Below are 17395 nucleotides of genomic sequence, written 5' to 3'. Positions count from 1 at the left end.
TCATCATCCCATATAAATATACTTTACAGGAAATACAGTCTCTAGTACTCCAAGGGAGATGATATACATTCTCACCCACAACTCCTAGCCTTGTCTCAGTCCACAATATATAGTTTATCCATCAGGACTGGCTAGAGCTGTGCTTTCAGAATATCAGCAAAGTGGAGTTTCTAAAACTGTGATAACTCTTACTTAGAGTCGGAGAACTAGAGTCTCAAATAGTTCCTGTGGTGCAGGGTGTGAGTGCTGGCCAGCTGTTCTTGTGCTTGCTCTTGGGAGGCTCCGCTGCAGCCACACTTGACTACAAGGTCTGCATCACCACAGATATAAATCTTTAAAGCGGGCAGAGTTGTTGCCTCTCCTTGTGTTAACTACTTTTTAGACTTCCTCATATGGATTTTGGGAGAAATTTACCCCTCCTCACCAGGAGCCTTATTAAGACTTGATAGGATTTGTTTGTTTGTTTGTTTTATACTCCTTGGGATATTTTATTACAGAAATACATTTGTGTTTCATTTTCTTTGAAGAAATGTTATTGTGCATGTTTTTGCATTTCCCCTTCAATTTGACTTGTTATCAGTGTATTTATTTCTGTTTGTTGATCTCACTTTGGTTGGGTGGTGAATTCCTTTGGATTTATTGCACAGTGGACTATGTCCTATGCAATAGCACGTCTCTGCCCTGCATGCTTTAGGACTAGAATTTCCTGAACTATGATGAAGATGGATGGAGAGAGTTTTAGGTATCATGTTAAGCATTTTAATTGCACTTGTGGTCTGTAGGCAAATCCCTTTGACTCAGAGTGCAGAGAAGAGGCCAGAATAGGTTTTGCGTTCCTGTCCCTCAAAGCCCATTGTCCTGTCACCATTACTCACTAAAGCAAACCCTCCTGAAGTCCTGCTCACCATAATTCATCTGGTATGTATTTCTACCTTCTCAATGATTTTTACCCCATGAATACAACAGTCCTTTCCAGTCTAGGTTTTGCTGTTTGTCATCTTGGGTGACATCAGTATCAACTTTTTGTGCTGTCTTCCATATGTCTTTGGTTGCTTGTAGCATAGTCCTGCTTTCTTCTGTCACAGGGCAGGGAGCTTGAAGTGAGCAGGGCTAGTGGTGACCCTGCAGTCTGTTCCTTTTTGGAGTTGCCCCTTTTATTAGCCTTACAGTCTAGAAACCTTCAGCTCTTCCTTTTGTCATAGAGCACATCTAGTTAGTTACCACATCCTTTTACTTTTTTCCAAATACCTTTTCCATTTGCGTCTCAGTTGTCCCACAATTAACAGCACACTTCGCCACAATATTTTATTACCTTTCAAGTATTGAAATAGCCCCCCTTAAGGCATAATTAGAACCTCTGCTTGCTGGGTCCCATAGTGGGTCTTTGAGTGAGTCAGATTATACAGAATGAATGTCTAGAGATTTGTAAAAACCTCTAGATGTACACCTCAGGCCCAGACTTATGGCCAGATCCTCAGAATCGGGGAAGAGCTGATCTCTAGAGCTTGAGTTCTGTTTATACAAATGCGGGTACCCTTGCATTTAGGTGGGATTCCTGCTACTCTATTGTGAAAGCAGTCTCCTTTTACCTTTTTCTCTAAGTATATACATGTATCAACTTTACATGCATCCCTTAAGTCCACCAAACAGGATTTTGTGTGTGTGTTCCTTTACTAAGTATGAGTTCATTGTAATTGATACATGTATCTTAGTGGAAGGAAGGCTTTGTTCTTTGTTCCTGTTAGAACAAGATGAGACCCTGGAAGAGATACCTAATTGTCCATCAGAGCTGGCCTCAGCATCTCCTGAGATTGATTCTCTAGTTGCCTTTCTGATTCTGGTGGCCCCATGACCATTATCTGTTTTTAGAACATGGTCTCAGTTCTGCAGCCCGGGCTATCCTGTAATTCACTATGTAGCCCAGGTTACCCAAGAACTGGCGGCAGATCTGCCTCAGCCTCCTGAGTACTGTAATTTCAGGCATGAATTACCATGCTCAGTTGCAACTGTCAGTCTAAAATCACTTCCATTAACACAGCAATAAACTGCAGTCCTCATGGTGTCTCCTGCTCTCTACCTCCCCAGCTCTAGGCACTCAGCAGTTTATTTTCTGTTCTGTGTTTGTGTCTCATCTGGACACTTGGTTATGGTTTGTGGGCTTTCCTGACTGACTTCTTTCATTGAGCATAGCATTTCAGGGTCCATCTGTGTTGTTCATCTGTCACACCTCATTTTTCATGGCTAGTAATATTTGGTTGTATATTCTGGGTTGTATTTATCCATCCATCAGTTGGTGGCTATTTATATTTTCTCTCCTTTCTGGCTCTGAGGAATCAGGCGTTTGCGAATGTTGATGTACAAGGTTCTGTGTGAGCATGTGTTTATATCTCTACTCTAGGGCAGATGCACAGAGGGCTTGGTGGATTGGGAGTTAATTGTGTTTAATGGTTAAAGGAACCAGCAGGCCATTTGTGCAAAGCAGCTAAACCTTTTCCAGTTGATCTGCAACCCGCGAGTTCCCTAGGTTCTAGTGTTTTCATGGCTTTACCAACACATCTTTAAAACAGTTTTAGAAAATGTAGTCATCCCAGTAGATGTGAGTCAGTCCTCCTGTGGTTCTCATTTGCCTTTCTCTGATGCCTGATGCTATGGGGCTTCATTTTTACATACTTGATGGCTCTCTTTATATCTTTGGACAAGTATCTATTTAGATCTCTTACTCAATCTTATATCAGATTATTTGCTGTTTTATTATTGAAATCTAATGCTTGACATTGTCTATGTGAGTTTGTGCACTCTCATGGGAGCCCGTGGCATCCTGAGAGTGTTGGGTCCTCTAGCAGGAATTACAGGCGATTGTGAGTTGCTGGTGTAGGTGTTAGGAAGTACACTCCAGTCCTCTGCAAGAGTAGCAAGTGCTGAGCCATCTCTCTAGCTTCCAAAGTAGAATTAGAATCACCCCAAAGCTATAGCGTTGAAATCCAAGGGTGCATCTGGAGTTAGGTTTCTTAGCATTCGTTCAGAGGCATTCCATAGGACATACTCTGCTTCGGCCATCTTTGTCATTTTTTCCTTTAAAAGAAAATCTTAGTCCAAATTCTTCTCTCCACCTTCTTAGTGCAAGATGTTTTTAGGTATTGTGACAAATGCATACAGTCTTCTAAATCGTTGTCCTTTCCTAAGTAGTGTGTTTTATTTTTGGTAAGTTTTGGTTAGTTTTTGACAGTGTCTCACTCTGCAGCCAAGACAAGCCTAGAACTTACTCTGTTGCTCTGATTGGCCTCAAACTCACTCTCCTGAGTGCTCTGATTATAGGTATGAACTACGTAACGTAGAATTATAATGCAATATTTTACCTTTAAAACAATGGCTGTTTACTTTTGTTTCACATTGATAAAATGTGCTTGTACTTTTAGCCATCCTGATATGCTTATTTCAGTGATGAATTTCAATTTACTAACAAGTCAATAACAATTAACTATATTGCTCAGTTTGTTTCTTTCTAGGAGTAATTTAAAGATTATCTAATGTGGGTCTGGGATGAACCTTGAGAAATAAAGTAGCCTTAAGCTACTTTGTACTCACTCTCCTTCTCCCTCCCCGATCCCTCCCTCCCTCCCTCTGTTCATCCCATCCCCACTCCAGTGTGTGTGTGTGTGTGTGTGTGTGTGTGTGTGTGTGTGTGTGAATACGTTTGTACATGTGGAAGTGTGAAGACAAACTCCAATGCTATTCCTTAGCTGCCTCTACTTTTTTTGAGACAGGGTCTCTTTGGCTTGGGACTTGCCAAAGAGGCTGAGGTGGTTGGCCATAGAGCTCCAGGGTAATGGTTGTTTTGTCTTTCTCATGTTGAGATTAAGGTGTGTACCACAATTCCTGGGTTTGTCCATGGATTGTGGGGCATGGAATTTAGGTCTGCATAGTTGGATGGTGAGCATTTTGTTGACTAGGCTATCTCTCAGTCCTGTTTTTCATATTCAGTATCATTTTGTTTATTAGATCTTTGATGATATTCCTTTTTTCATTTCATCTGAATCTTTCTTATTTTGCCATTCCATATGGATAGCATCCCCTCCCCACCTCCTTGAATAACCAAATTGGTTATAGTTTTGACCAAGTAAACTTACTAGATCAAATCTAAAAGTGACCCTTGTATTAACCTTCCCTGTATCCCAGGGTTGTTTCTGGTCCTGGAAATGTACCATTTTTAGCAGGTGACTTGAGTTACTGATTTGTGATAAACAACTTGAGACTGTATACAATCTGACAGAAACCAGATGTTTTTGGCAATTTGCAAGTGAGTGATGGTCTCTGGGTTGTTTAGGTCTTTTGCTAAAGAGAAGTCCCCTTGTTTTTATCACTTTTGGGCTATATGAAGAAAGCTATTTTATGAGGAATATATAAATTTAAAGGTCAAATTGTATTTTAGACTTTAATATATTAAGGCATGGGGTTTGAAGGTCTACTGTGACCAGGAGAACAGCTTGCTAGGCAACTAAGGGTGAGCAGTGGCTGTATGCAGAGGCTGATGGTGGCACAGGTCTACTGGCCCTTGGTGACATAACACAGGCACAGATGTCCTCTTTGGGTTTCTTCAGATGCAGTGAGTTCTGAATCATTATGTGTGAGAATCAACATAGCTATTAGGAGTGAGAAACAGTATTAGCAATGCCCATCTCTGTAGTGTGTACATGGCTGTTCTGTGTTCTCATTTTAATTACAACCAGGGTACTTATGTAATGAGTTTTCAGTAGTTATTGGCAGAGTTTTGCCAGCTCTTACTTATCACTTAAACAAGAAGTTCTTTTTCCTTCTCTGAGTAAATAGAGTTCATGCTGACTTTTAGTTCCCTCAAATTGTTTCTGTGAAACATTCGATAGGAGTATTTTGAAAGAACAGTTTGTTATGGGGGTAACCTGCCAGAGAAGATGCTTGTCCCAGGACCTCCCACATCTTGCTTTGTGCAGGGACCCTCCACAGTGACCAGCACTCTGGAGCCAAGGGCCCCTTCCTGCTCAGAGTTAGACATGGAGTCTGGGCTCTCTCAGCCCGTCAGGGTTCTGTCCTTTTCCATCTTCTCTCCTGATCCTTTTTTCTCATCCTCCCAGTGTCATCTCCATAGTTGGCTAAAGGGAGGCTACTGTCTAATGAGTCATTTTCATCGTTTTTCAAGAACAGGCTTAGAAAGCGTAGTCACTCCGTGCTGATGGCATAGTTGTTCCATACCATTATATCGGCCACAAAAAAAGAATAATAGGTGACCTGTAGAGGAAAGATTAGCTCATGATCAGCATTTTAAGTTATCTTTTATTGATCTTCAGAAGTTAAGGTACATTTAAATTCTCTTATTAATACATAGTTTACTCTCAAAGTTTTTAGTAGGCTCTCAGTGATTTGTATTATATAAATAAACTTCCTGGGTCTGAGTAAGCTTAATGGACATTGAAACTGTTTTGGACTTAACTTTTCTTCCAGAGTTTTGTGGTAAAGAACTGTCAAAAAAATGCTTTTGGGGCCAAAACAATCAAACTTTCTCCTCTTCACTCTGTGAACTTGTACTTGCGTCAGCCTGGTTGCCCTCCATTTGCATCTGTGAATATATGCTTCTTGCTGCTCCCCACTGCTCCTCTGCTGTCTTTCACATGGAGCAGTTGTACAAGGAAAGAGCTGTTCTGCCTGGTGCTGAATCGTGCCATGCAGGGAGCAGGAACACCGGCCCGGTGTGTCTGGGCTTCAGACTAACAACTCTCATTTGCTATTAAGTCTCTTGTTCCTTCTTCCATGCCCACCTTTGATGAGAACAGACCAAAGCTGGCCCATTCAAAATCTTAGAAATACTGGAAACGGAGGAACAGCTGTGTCTGAAGTCTAGAGACACTTTGAGTGCAGTGCTCCAAGGCCAAGTCACACCACTTGGCGTTGTCCTTAGATGCACTCTGCATTACTTTTGGTCAAGAGGTAGAGAACCACTAATGAGACATGCTGATTGCCTCAAGTTCTCAGGCTTTGGAGTCAGTTTGTCTGGACTTCTAATCCTCACCCATCCCTTAACTGGTGACTTTTAGAAAGTTTCTTTTCTTTTCTAAGCTTGAGGTTCCTTCTCTGACAATGGGAATAACGCTGAATGTTCCTCACCAGGGAGGCTTACATACAGAGGTGCATGTGGCATGCATGGCTTCCTGCCCAACAGTGTATTCAGCACTCTTAATGATGATCATTGTTACCCATTGGGGTTTTCTTACTATAGGCTTAAAAGCAATTTCTGCTGTGTGTAAAGAAGTAGTTTAAAAACTAAGCACATTTTGATTCGAACAAATATTTGATCCTCTTTCCTTATACTCAGAGTGGGTGGTTCATTGGTGACTCTCCTTTTCCTGGCTCAGTGACTCCAGCCATAAGCAGGCGGTGTGTATCGGGTCTTTGTTTGCCTGCTGGATGACAGCAAGATCATGTGCCCACCTTAAAGTGAAAGGAAGTGAGAGATTCTATGTACTGTTAAGAAGGAATCAAAGGAGAGGAAACAGGTTCAACGACTCAAGAGAAAAGAAAGCAATCCATGCGCTTCTAAGTCAGGTACTGCCAGTGAGAAGGCTCGGTGGCCTGGTGCCAAGCCGTCTCCAGAGCCATTCTTGTGAGCTCTCCTCTGACCTCTGCATGACCTGCACACACTCAGAGCACACACTTAATAAGTAATAGAAGCCAAATAGGAAGCCTTGGTACTGTAGCTCAGGGTCAGGGGCCAGTTTCTATCTGTAGTGTACCTGACTTATGGTTATCATATAAACAAGCCAGGAGATATTCTAAGGAGAAGATTGGGTCCTTTTTATTGAACCCAGGACCTCACATGTGTTATGCAAGCACTACACCAAGCTGTACTCCAGGCCCGTGAAAGGTTGAGACTGGGTTAGCACTATTTCCAAAGTCACAAGACCTATGATTGCTTCATTAAGATTGTAAGGTTAACCATGGCTTAAAAATAAATGGTTTTGGTGAACTACTAAAAAAAAAAAAAAAAAAAGAAGCCAAATAGGGCCTGCGAGATGGCTTGGTGGGTAAGGGCATTTCCTGCCAAAGCCTGGTGAAGTGAGTATCATCTCTGGGACAGTATTACACAAGTAATAGGAGGAAAGACCTGGAGACATCCCCAGGAGTTTCTCTGATCTTCACATGTACGTGGTGACACAAGGATCTCGCCGCCAACAAACAAAAACGTTAAAGAAATGTACTATTTTTCTTTTAAAAGAAAAGTCCTATCAGGGGTCAGAGCGATGCCTCAGCAGCTGAGAGCATACACTGCTCCTGAGGTGGGCCTGAGGTGGGCTTCCGGCACCATGCCAGGAGCCATCTGTAACTTTAGTCCCAGAAGGACCTGAAATTGTCTTTTGGACTCTGTGTGCATTTGTATTCATGTAGATATACACCTCCCCCCACACACATAAATATACACAAAAAACAAAATCTTAAAAACTCAAATAATATGGGGGGATATAAATTAAGCGTTATTTTGTTCCTAAACATTAAATTAAAGAAACAACCAACATTCACGCCAGCTGAATTAAATCCAGAGAAAACGTAAAGTTACACGTAGGGCTGGTGAGATGGCTTAGCAGGTAGAGGAGGTTACTGTTAAACTCCGAGACCTCAGGTTGATTCCTGGAACCCATATGGTAGCAGAGAGCTGACTTACAAGCTGTTCTCTGACAGTCACATGTATGCCCAGAAACACAGCTACACACACACACACACACACACACACACACACACACACACACCTGAACAAACAGATAAGCTGCAACTTGAATAGTATATTGAAAGACAAATACTTTTTCATCTCACCTCAGAGCTAAACACCTAGGATACACGTGTCTAGAAATTTTCTTTTGCCTTTAGCTTCTCCTCCTTTTTCTTTGGCATTTAAAATACAAATTGGATTTACTCTTCAATATCTTGCTCTGTCTCACTTTATATAACAGATCAATACAAGTTATTCCCCGGGGATTTATTTTGCCTTTTAACCATGGTGTTTTAGCTGCAGTTCGTGGGCAGTCAGCTTCTCAGCACTGTGATGACACACTGGAGAAAGTCAGCTTCAAGGAGGGAAGGGTTATTGTGAGTCAGGGTTCCAGGTCATGGATGCTTTGCTTCGTTGTATTTGGGCCTGTGGTGAGTAGAGGATGCTACTCAGCTCATGACTGCAAGTTAGAGAGAGAGAGAGAGAGAGAGAGAGAGAGAGAGAGAGAGAGAGAGAGAACATGTATGCAATGTGGCCTTAGTAACGCCCTCAAGTGTGATCAAATATCTGATATGAAACACATTCCGAGAGAAAGGATTTATTTTCACTAATGTGTCTGAGGGTACAGCCCATCCCTGGGGAAAGGCATAGTGACTCCTTGGATCAGCTAGCAGATGAGACTAGAGAGACTGTGCCTGAAAGCAGGGATCAGTTATAGCTCTCATGTTTTGACCCTCGGCTGCCCGTTTCTTCCACCTATGACCCATGTCTTTAAGGTCGCATAACCTTCCCAAATAGTGCCCGTTGGTGTGGACCAAGTGTTCAGCCTTCCACAGGCTTCACACCCAGATCATCCCATCCTGTGATTTATTTCCTCTTAATTATTCTGCTCCCACCGACAGTGCTGAGTACCAGTGTCCACGCTTTAACATGTGGCCCTTTGGGGGAATATTTAAGATCCAAACCACTAGTCATATATTTATTTAAGCCATCTTTCTATGATAGATTTACAAGCTTTCTAGTTCTGCTTACCTTGTTAATCATCAATGGAAATTATATATATATGTATCTATGTGTATGCTTGAATTCCTATATGTTATTTTTAAATGTGTTCCAAGTGTCCCAGTGAGCAACTGTTTGGTTGCTGCTCCTGCTTTGCCACACTGAGAGCTTCCTCAGCGTGGATGGCAGTGGGGGAGCTTGTGTCCCTGACTGCTTTGCTTATGTGAAATAGCATCACGGTTAAGATGGCTTTCCAACTGGATAGAAAGATGCAAGCACTTATTTTCACTTTACAAGTTCAGTAACATCCACGTGTACCAGTGTAAATGCCTAACATCAGAAGTCAGAATGCAGAATCGTGTGCCTATTGGTAGGAACAGCGTGGCTTTTTTCAGTCATGGATGAGGGAAGTGCGCTCATTGTGAGTCATAGTTCTAAGGCCAAATTGGGGGAAAAGAAAAGGAGAAAAATTCGGCCAGTGTGATGCCTCAGAAATAGAAAAGTGTCATGAAAATTGACCACCCCCCAAAAAAAAGTGAACTGAGAAAACTATTGTGATGCCTGTTCTAGATGTTTCCTTAGTGCACCCATGAGGATTAGGTAGTCCAGTAGGACAAACGAAAGGCACAAAAAATGAGCAGAACTCCAAAACAGCACGGAAAGCTTTTCAAGTTATGATAAGAGGGCTTTATTCGGACTTATCACTGGGACCCTCTTTTCCACCAGATTGTCAAGAGTTCAAAGGTGACATCCCATCCAGTGGGCAAGGTTAGGACAGCACTCTTGGTCCTCTTCTTGGGTGTGTAATGATATACCCTGTCTAGGGCTTTTAACAGTCTGCAAGGACATTTCAAGATTTAGTCTTTGGTTTAACAGTTCCACTGTTTATATTGATACCAGAGGAAACCTGGGAAAATGTCAGGGTCACACAGAGTCACCTACAGTGTCACATACACACACACGTACACACACACACACACACACACACACACACACACACACACACGTACACACACACATACACACACACACACGTACACACACACACACATACACACACACACACACACACACACACACACACACACACACACACACACACAGAGACAGACATGCAGACACATGAAGTTCATTGAAGTACTGCTAAAATAGTGAACACTTTTAAATACTGTGGGTTTAAATGTAGCAGTTAGAGCAGAGGCTCCATCTGGCTATGGAGACTTCTGCAGGTTTCCAAACCGGATCTGACCAGAGCCCTGGCTGGCTGTGCTACAGTGGTGCTCACGCTGATGTTCCTGCTTACCCTGTCCCCAGCATTCCCGGCCGCCTAGGTAAGCACTTGCACAGTGCTGATGTCATTGAATGTGATATTTATCTTTCTCTTTTGTGTTCATTCTTTTCTTTCCTAGAGAATGCATCAGATGCAGATCTGTGGCTCCTGAACAGTTGTACTGTGAAAAATCCAGCTGAAGACCACTTTAGAAACTCAATCAAGTAAGTGAGGGAATCCCCATTCTTTCCCTTCGACATAATCAAGGGAAAAACTGGTATCAGCCAATATTAGCCAAGAAGCCTTTATGTAAAACAAAAATGAAAACAAACAAACAAACAAAAAAAACCCCAAAACAAAAACCATGTATTTATTTGTGTGCATGTGCCACAGTGTGCACATGGAGGTCAGAGGTCAAGTTGCTGGAGTCAGTTCTGTCCTTCTGTTATGAGGTCCTAGGCATTGGATTCAGGTTGTCAGTCTTGGTGGTAATTACCTTTATCCACTGAGCCAGCCCTCTTTGCATCTCCAAATAAGCTTTTATAGATTTCTCATATGACTCTGATTTCTCTTCAGCTCACATGAATCTTTTGCCTTTTACAGAAGGACTCCTAATGTTATTAAACATTTAGTATGGATCAAAGAGTATAAGTTAGACTTTAAGTAGTTTTTAAAGTAAAAATACTCTATTCTATTAGTTCAAACAATAGCATCACAACTGGGTTAAGGAAGCCACTGAAATACTACCTAGTTCAGCTTCTAAGATCTAAGAATTATCTTAGCATCATTCTAAGATGCTGTTGATGTCAATTTAGCTGATGAACAATGTCTTACTGTGGAGTTTCATAACATGATTTGAGCATTTGTGAAGTGATTTGTCTGGCCGGAGATATGTGCTCTTCTCAGGAGGCAGGCATGCCTGGTAAAGTTGCTTGTCGTAGCCCTCTTTCCCGCCCATTAGCCCTTTTCTAGGTGGTGCAGTGTGAGCCAGGGAACTCTAGTAGGTAACTGATGCATGAATCCTGGCTTGGGTCAGTCCTCACTGTGGAAGATGCTTTCTACACATACACTTTGAATCTTAACCACCCGCTTCCTTAGAAACCTCATTCTATAAATTATTTCCTCCTAGGCGTTCAGCCTCTCAGTTGCCATTCAATACACTCAGGTCTAATCAGTCCCAGGTGTCCTTGTTACCTATTTTTCCTTGCTTTCCCAGCCAGACCTTTCCTTAGCATTACTTCTATTATTTATTTATTAAGTATTTATTTTCAGTTTATATGTATGCATGTGTGCGTGCATGTCATATATGTGCAGGCACAGGTTGAGGGTGGTCTCTTTAACTGAGCAGGAACAGAAAAATTCTGAGTCACAGCAGGGTAGGAAGGCTGGATGGAGTAGGGATGGGGGGTGAGCTCTGAAAGGAGAGAAGCCCTAAGCTGCAGCAGGGCGTGGAGCTGCCCATGGCCACAAAATGATCTCTCTCTCTCTCTCTCTCTCTCTCTCTCTCTCCCCTTTCCTTTCAGAATGAGAAATCTGTCATAGTCCCAACATTGTCTACAGGACAGTTGACAATTACACACAGACACTTTATACTGCCGCTACTCCAGCTTCCCGCCTGGAGACTATGGCCCTGGGGTTACAGATTAATCTAAGTGTTAGGCGCGCTTCATATATCACTCAGTGGTCAGGCCTGTGTGTCTGGAGTCCTGAGTGTAGCTCATAGCGTCACCACCACAACAACTAGCCTGGACCCAAACAAAAACACAAGGAAAGAATGAAAGGGAGAGAGGAAAGAAAGCACCCTCCCCACATTTCTTCTTTCCGTGGGTTTTGCCATGAGTATGTATTCTTTGGTGACTGAGCCTCAGTCATGGCGCAGCACCACTAATCACAGGAGACAAGTTTGCTCTTACAATACAACAAGCTAGGAGTGTAAGCATGGGTTTCCTTTTTGTTTTTTTTTTTTTGTTTTGTTTTTATTTTTGTTTTTGTTTTGAGACAGGGTTTCTCTGTGCAGCCCTGGCTGTCCTGGAACTCACTCTGTAGACCAGGCTGGCCTCAAACTCAGAAATCCGCCTGCCTCTGCCTCCCAAGTGCTGGGATTAAAGGCGTGTCCCACCACTGCCTGGCCACAGGTTTCTTTAATATACTACCACCCTGCTTCATTAAAGGACAAATGAAAAGTAATATTAAATATGATTAAATATTTTTAATGGCTTTAAAGACTTTTGATTGTTGTAGCCAGTTGTTACTAAAAAACACTTCAACTAACGCTTGATTTATTTCCAGAGTAGATATAATCATGTAACATCTAAAAAACAATTCCCAGTGAGAACATGTCAGGTACAAGTGTTGTTTACATATGTGGAGACTTTACACACATGCCCTCCTACTTCTTGCTATCCCCTAACAAGAAAAGGTAAAGATGACTATTTTGTGACTTTTATATATTAATACATGATTCCATGTATGCAACAATATGTAACTACATTTGTCTGCTATCATTCTGTGGATCCATTCCTTCATCCTTCATGCCTGTATGTGTTTTGTGTTGCTGTAATGCTTTTCAATAGGACGATGTAGCAATTAAATTCAAGGAGAATATGATGCTATGCTACTTGTCCATTTATGGTGGCCAGTTCTTTCTATTAGAAGATTACGGTCCCCTTTCCTCCCCTGGGCCCCTTATCCATAATAATTGCTTTGCTTTATCCATATTTAAAAATAAGTCCCCTCTAGTGTGGGGATAGTACTAACATTCTATCCTCGGGGCCTGGAGCATGCTGTGCCAGTGCTTCGCCCTGCCCTGTCATGTCTGCTTTGTTCCTTTCCAGAGTATTGAGGTTTTTAGCAACTGCTTGCCCTTCATTACCCATTGCTCATCACGTCATTTGTTTCTTGAACCATTAGGTAGATCCACCTCACTGGAACAGGTTAGCAGGGACACAGATGAGTGACAGGAGGCTGTTTATTAATGTGATTAATACAAGTCTCCTTTAAGATCCAGCAGAGGGGTGTGTGTGTGTGTGTGTGTGTGTGTGTGTGTGTGTGTGTGTAAAACAAGACAGCTGTTTTTTTTTCCTGAGGTTTTAATGGTAGATTATTGATCAGATTGATGAAATCATAGAAGTTTTAAGAAACAAAAATAGAAGTGAAATTGACTTTCTGGGCTGGCCTTGAACTTTGAACTCTTGTTATTGGCTGAAGTAGTTCACATAAAAACTGCTAAGGGACCTGTGTTTCATGCTGCTGCCTGTCAGATCACTCTGTTTCCTCATCTGTCAGTATGGGTTCCTGTTTGATCCATTATTCCAGCGTGGTTTAAACAATATGGGCTTTAACTTGAGAGACTTGAGTAAATGCGAAAGATCAAAAGTTTGAAAAAAATTGCTCTTAATGAGAGTATCAAATCAGACAAACCTTTGACTTGTGCTTTCCCGAAGTGTGGGGTCTTTCTCATGCCACCTAAGGAGGTCATGCAGAGGCTGATAAGAATAAACACATCTTGTGTGTTCCATGTAAAGACAGGAAGAGCAGCCAGCATGCTTTGATCATGGACTGATGACCTCTGTTTGACCTTGTACATTATTACCCAAAGGGCCACACCGGTAGCAGACAGACTAGAGTCATTCCAGTTTTGTACCGGCCTTGCCCAGAAAAACGTATGCTAGTGCTGACAGGACTGGTTAGATAGCCAAGGAAAATGATTTGCGAGAAGAGTTGAAAATAGAGAGCCAGGCCGGGCCGGGAAGGGTGGGCCTGAAGTGAAGGCTACCTGCTTCCTGTGATGTCTTTTCTCTACAGGAGTCAGTTCCTTATACCATGCTCTTCTTAGCAGAGGGAAAAAAGTGGTTTTCCTTCCTGTCCTACAGTGGAATTATTGTTTGTTTTATGTGGATTTGTCTTCATAAATTGTCAGAGGTACAAGAGTACTATTTCAACCAGAACACGTGAAGTAAATGCTTTACAAAATAAGCTGAGCTGTTAAGAATAGACAAGAGCTTGTCCTCTCAGTAATTAATCACCCTGTTTAAAAGAAAGTGAAAAACTCAACTGATATTGTTAACTAGATTCACTAATAGTTATTAGGTTTTTAAAAAATTATAATTGCTATGGTTAATTTTCATTTTCATTTAATTTAAATGAAAACATTTGCATTAGAAAATAAAACCACACTGGGCCTCATTTGATTTTTTGTAGATAAGAAAAAGGACACACACACACACACACGAGTAGGAAGGAAGGAGAAAGTGTTGTGTGAGTGCAGCCACTTCTGCATTTGCTTGGCTTTTGCATGCCTTCTAGGGATCCAGACCTGGGTCGTTAGGCGTGAGCAGTGGGCATTTCACTCACTGAGCCTTCTCCCCAGCCCACAGTTGGATTTTAGCTCTGTGTTTTCCTGAACATAGGTGTTTTGCCTCACCTAGTTGTGTGCCTGGCTTGAGTCTGAGTTTTATGTTGTCTCCAGTGTAAGCTGCAGATGTGGTGAATCCTTAGCCCTCCTACACTGCAGCAGTCTTGTTGCTTCAGCCATTGTGGCACACCGGTTTTCTTGGGACGTTAGTTGGGAGTATTGGCCTGTGTAGCTTTGCACGTATCACGTTGTCTGCCCCACGCTGGCCTTAATTAAGCCTTCCATCCTCTGCCTCAGCTTCCTGCCGTGCTGGAGACTCTTTCTCCATGTTACCTTTGCCATCACTGTTTAGTGGTATTGTCTGGTGGCATCATCGGGAGGGTTCTTTGGTTCCTCTTCCATTCCTTCTTGCTCTTCAGCCCATTTCTTTTCTAGCCCAGGCCTCTTGGCATTTACCTGCTCTGGTGGGTTGTGTTCTTCTCGAAACAGCATCAAACCGCATGGTCCTATTCTCTCCCTAATTATCCGGGCCAGCTGTAAGCCATTTGAATTGAATCTGTTCTATCCCCAACATCTTCTGCTTTAGTATAATAGTAACCTTTTACACTGTTAACAGAGCTGGCTTTCTTCCTCATCGTTTGGCCTCCTTAAATTCCCTTTCATGTCTCTCACCCTGCAGCTACATGATAGAAGACATAATTTCTCAACATGAAATACTTTTGTTTGTTCTTTGCCTACCTCTCCCACCTCCCTTCTGTCATTCTCTCTTTCCTTCAGACTGTAACATTTTGCAAGCACACAGGATGTCTGCACATACTCCCCCACCTGCGTCCCTCACCGCCATCCCAAAGCCCCAGCTTTTCCTTCAGATCCAAAGACCTGCAGTGTGTCCTCCCACCTCCCACCCATGTGCTAACCATGCTTGGCAAATCGGGTGCCTTTGTAGCACACATCAAAATACGGCCCGGGAGATCATTTCCCTTCTAGCCCAAGTCTTTCACAGGTAACTATCTTTTGATTCCAAACAAACATCTATTGGTGCACATTACATTTCTTTTATTACTTATTCAAATATTTAGGTGTTTAGTAGATTTTGAGTTTGGAGGTTAACGATTAACTTGAGGTGAATTCATCCCCTCCCCCGTGTCCGTGTCCGTGTCCGTGTCCGTGTCCTGGTCCGTGTCCGTGTGTGTGCTGTATGTCTGAGATTAACCTTAGGTATTTCACACAGTTGTTCTCCATCTTATGTTTTGAGGCAGAGTGTCTAATGGAACCTGTAGCTTACTGATTTGTAGACTGTGTGGCCTTGAGATCCCAGGTGTCCTTCAGTCTCCCTCTCCCCAGTGTTCAGTTACAGGCAAACACTACCATGTACAGCTTTTTAAACAGCAGTTCTAAGGATTGAATTCAGGTTCCCAGCCATTGCCTCAGCCTAAGAAGAACTTCTGTATGGAGTCTTTGACTCTAAGACTGTTGTCTTAGATTTATCTTTTTTTTGGGGGGGGGAGTTTTTAAAAATTTTTATTAAATATTTTCTTCATTTACATTTCAAATGCTATCCCCCTTTCTAGCTTCCTCTCCAAAAATCCCCTATACCTTTCCCCCTCCCCCTACTCCTCAACCCACCCACTCCCTCTTCCTGGCCCTGGCATTCCCCTATACTGGGGCATAGAATCTTTGCAAGACCAAGGACCTCTCCTCCCATTGATGATGGCCCACTAGGTCATCTTCTGCTACATATGCAGCTAGAGACATGAGTCCCACCGTGTGTTTTCTCTGATTGGTGGTTTAGTCTCAAGAAGTTCTGGGGGTACTGGTTAGTTCATATTGTTGTTCCTCCTATAGAGTAAGGTACTTACAGGTTCTTTGAGCATGGTTCCACAAGGTTGCTGTGGGTCCTTGTCGAGGCTAGGAAGTAACTTGCCTCTCTTGTCCTGAAGAGGTGAAAGCCTACTTTTTTTTTTTTTGGTCACAGTTGGTCTCCAGTTTCTTTCCTGAGGGATGTTATGACAACATTATGAGTCCTTGTGCCTTGGAGTCCCCTGGCCATGCTGGTAGCTCTGGGCTGTGAATGTCAGGACCTTTTTCTCTACCCAACTAAACCAGCTAGGGTACTTTCTGGATTGTACTTCTGGGTCATTTTGAGTCACAGGGAAGGACCGATGGTCTTTTGCCTGAGTCTGAGACACCATGATTATTTCTCACTGTGTGCATGTTTGTTTAATTTGCCTCAGTTCAGTTTTCATGCTCCTGCTGACACTGTCTCTCAGCTCACTGTCAGTGTCCCAGTCAAAGCTATTGTCACTCCCGTGTTGTCTGCTATTAACACCACAGCACTGGCTTACATTTGAACATCAACTTGTTTATAGTTTCTGTGAGTGAGAAAAAGCCACCAGATCTCTGCCAACAGAAGACAGGAAGGAATTGTTTGGGAAAGTTAACCTGGTACCTTAGGGTCTAGAGTGAGGGGTGACACAGCTCTGTGAGGAAAGAGAGACTGTCAGTGAGGTGCCTCAGCTCTGTAGCACACGTGCTGCTAACCTGAGCTGATGAAGTCCCACTTTTCTGGTGAGTTGTTCACGGTTAGCTCTGGTTATCATCCCCCATGTGTGGACTTGTTTTGTTTGCATTTATTTATGTGTCTCAGTTCTGTTTAGTCTGCTCTCTGCTGTTCTGGGGGCTTTGCTACCTGCCCAGCCCTTGGAGCTACTTTGGAATTGAGGGTACTACTGGCAGAATGGACTTTCTAGGGACATCAAATGAAACTTACTTTTTTTTTTTTCTTTTGAAAACGAGGACTGAGAGTGATGGGCATATAGGCCATGTGTTCCGTTGCTTGTCCTGTAAGCACAGAACAGACATGGATGGAATGATGGAAGGCAATTGCCTCGTGTGTGTTCCAGTGAGAAATTTGGTGACAAGAAAGTAGAAAATATACTTGAATTCATGGTTGACTTTTTTAAGGTATAGAAACAAAAAGGAACTTCCAGTTAGATCAGTTATTGCATTTGCAAAGAAGGAACAGAAAAGCACTTGA

At 42.5% G+C, this 17395-nt stretch overlaps 1 protein-coding gene across 4 annotated transcripts in view; it reads left to right on the top strand.

Annotated features, from left to right (window-relative positions):
- Window positions 1–17395, top strand: part of Cdkal1 (CDK5 regulatory subunit associated protein 1-like 1) — a 663938-nt gene that overhangs the window by 68239 nt on the left and 578304 nt on the right. For all 4 annotated transcript variants that reach the window (NR_131896.1, XM_017315589.2, NM_144536.3 and 1 more), the window contains one exon: window positions 10144–10228. Coding sequence is in view for 2 of the 4 variants with exons in the window: in NM_144536.3 (NP_653119.1) it covers window positions 10144–10228 (85 nt within the window). In the remaining 2 variants the exon portion in view is untranslated. The remainder of the gene's footprint in view (window positions 1–10143; window positions 10229–17395) is intronic.

This window comes from Mus musculus, chromosome 13 (genome assembly GCF_000001635.26).
Source record: "Mus musculus strain C57BL/6J chromosome 13, GRCm38.p6 C57BL/6J".
Classification (NCBI taxonomy): Eukaryota; Metazoa; Chordata; class Mammalia; order Rodentia; family Muridae; genus Mus; species Mus musculus.
The sequence above is the reverse complement of the archived record's forward strand: the minus strand, read 5'-3'. Positions and strand labels throughout refer to the sequence as shown.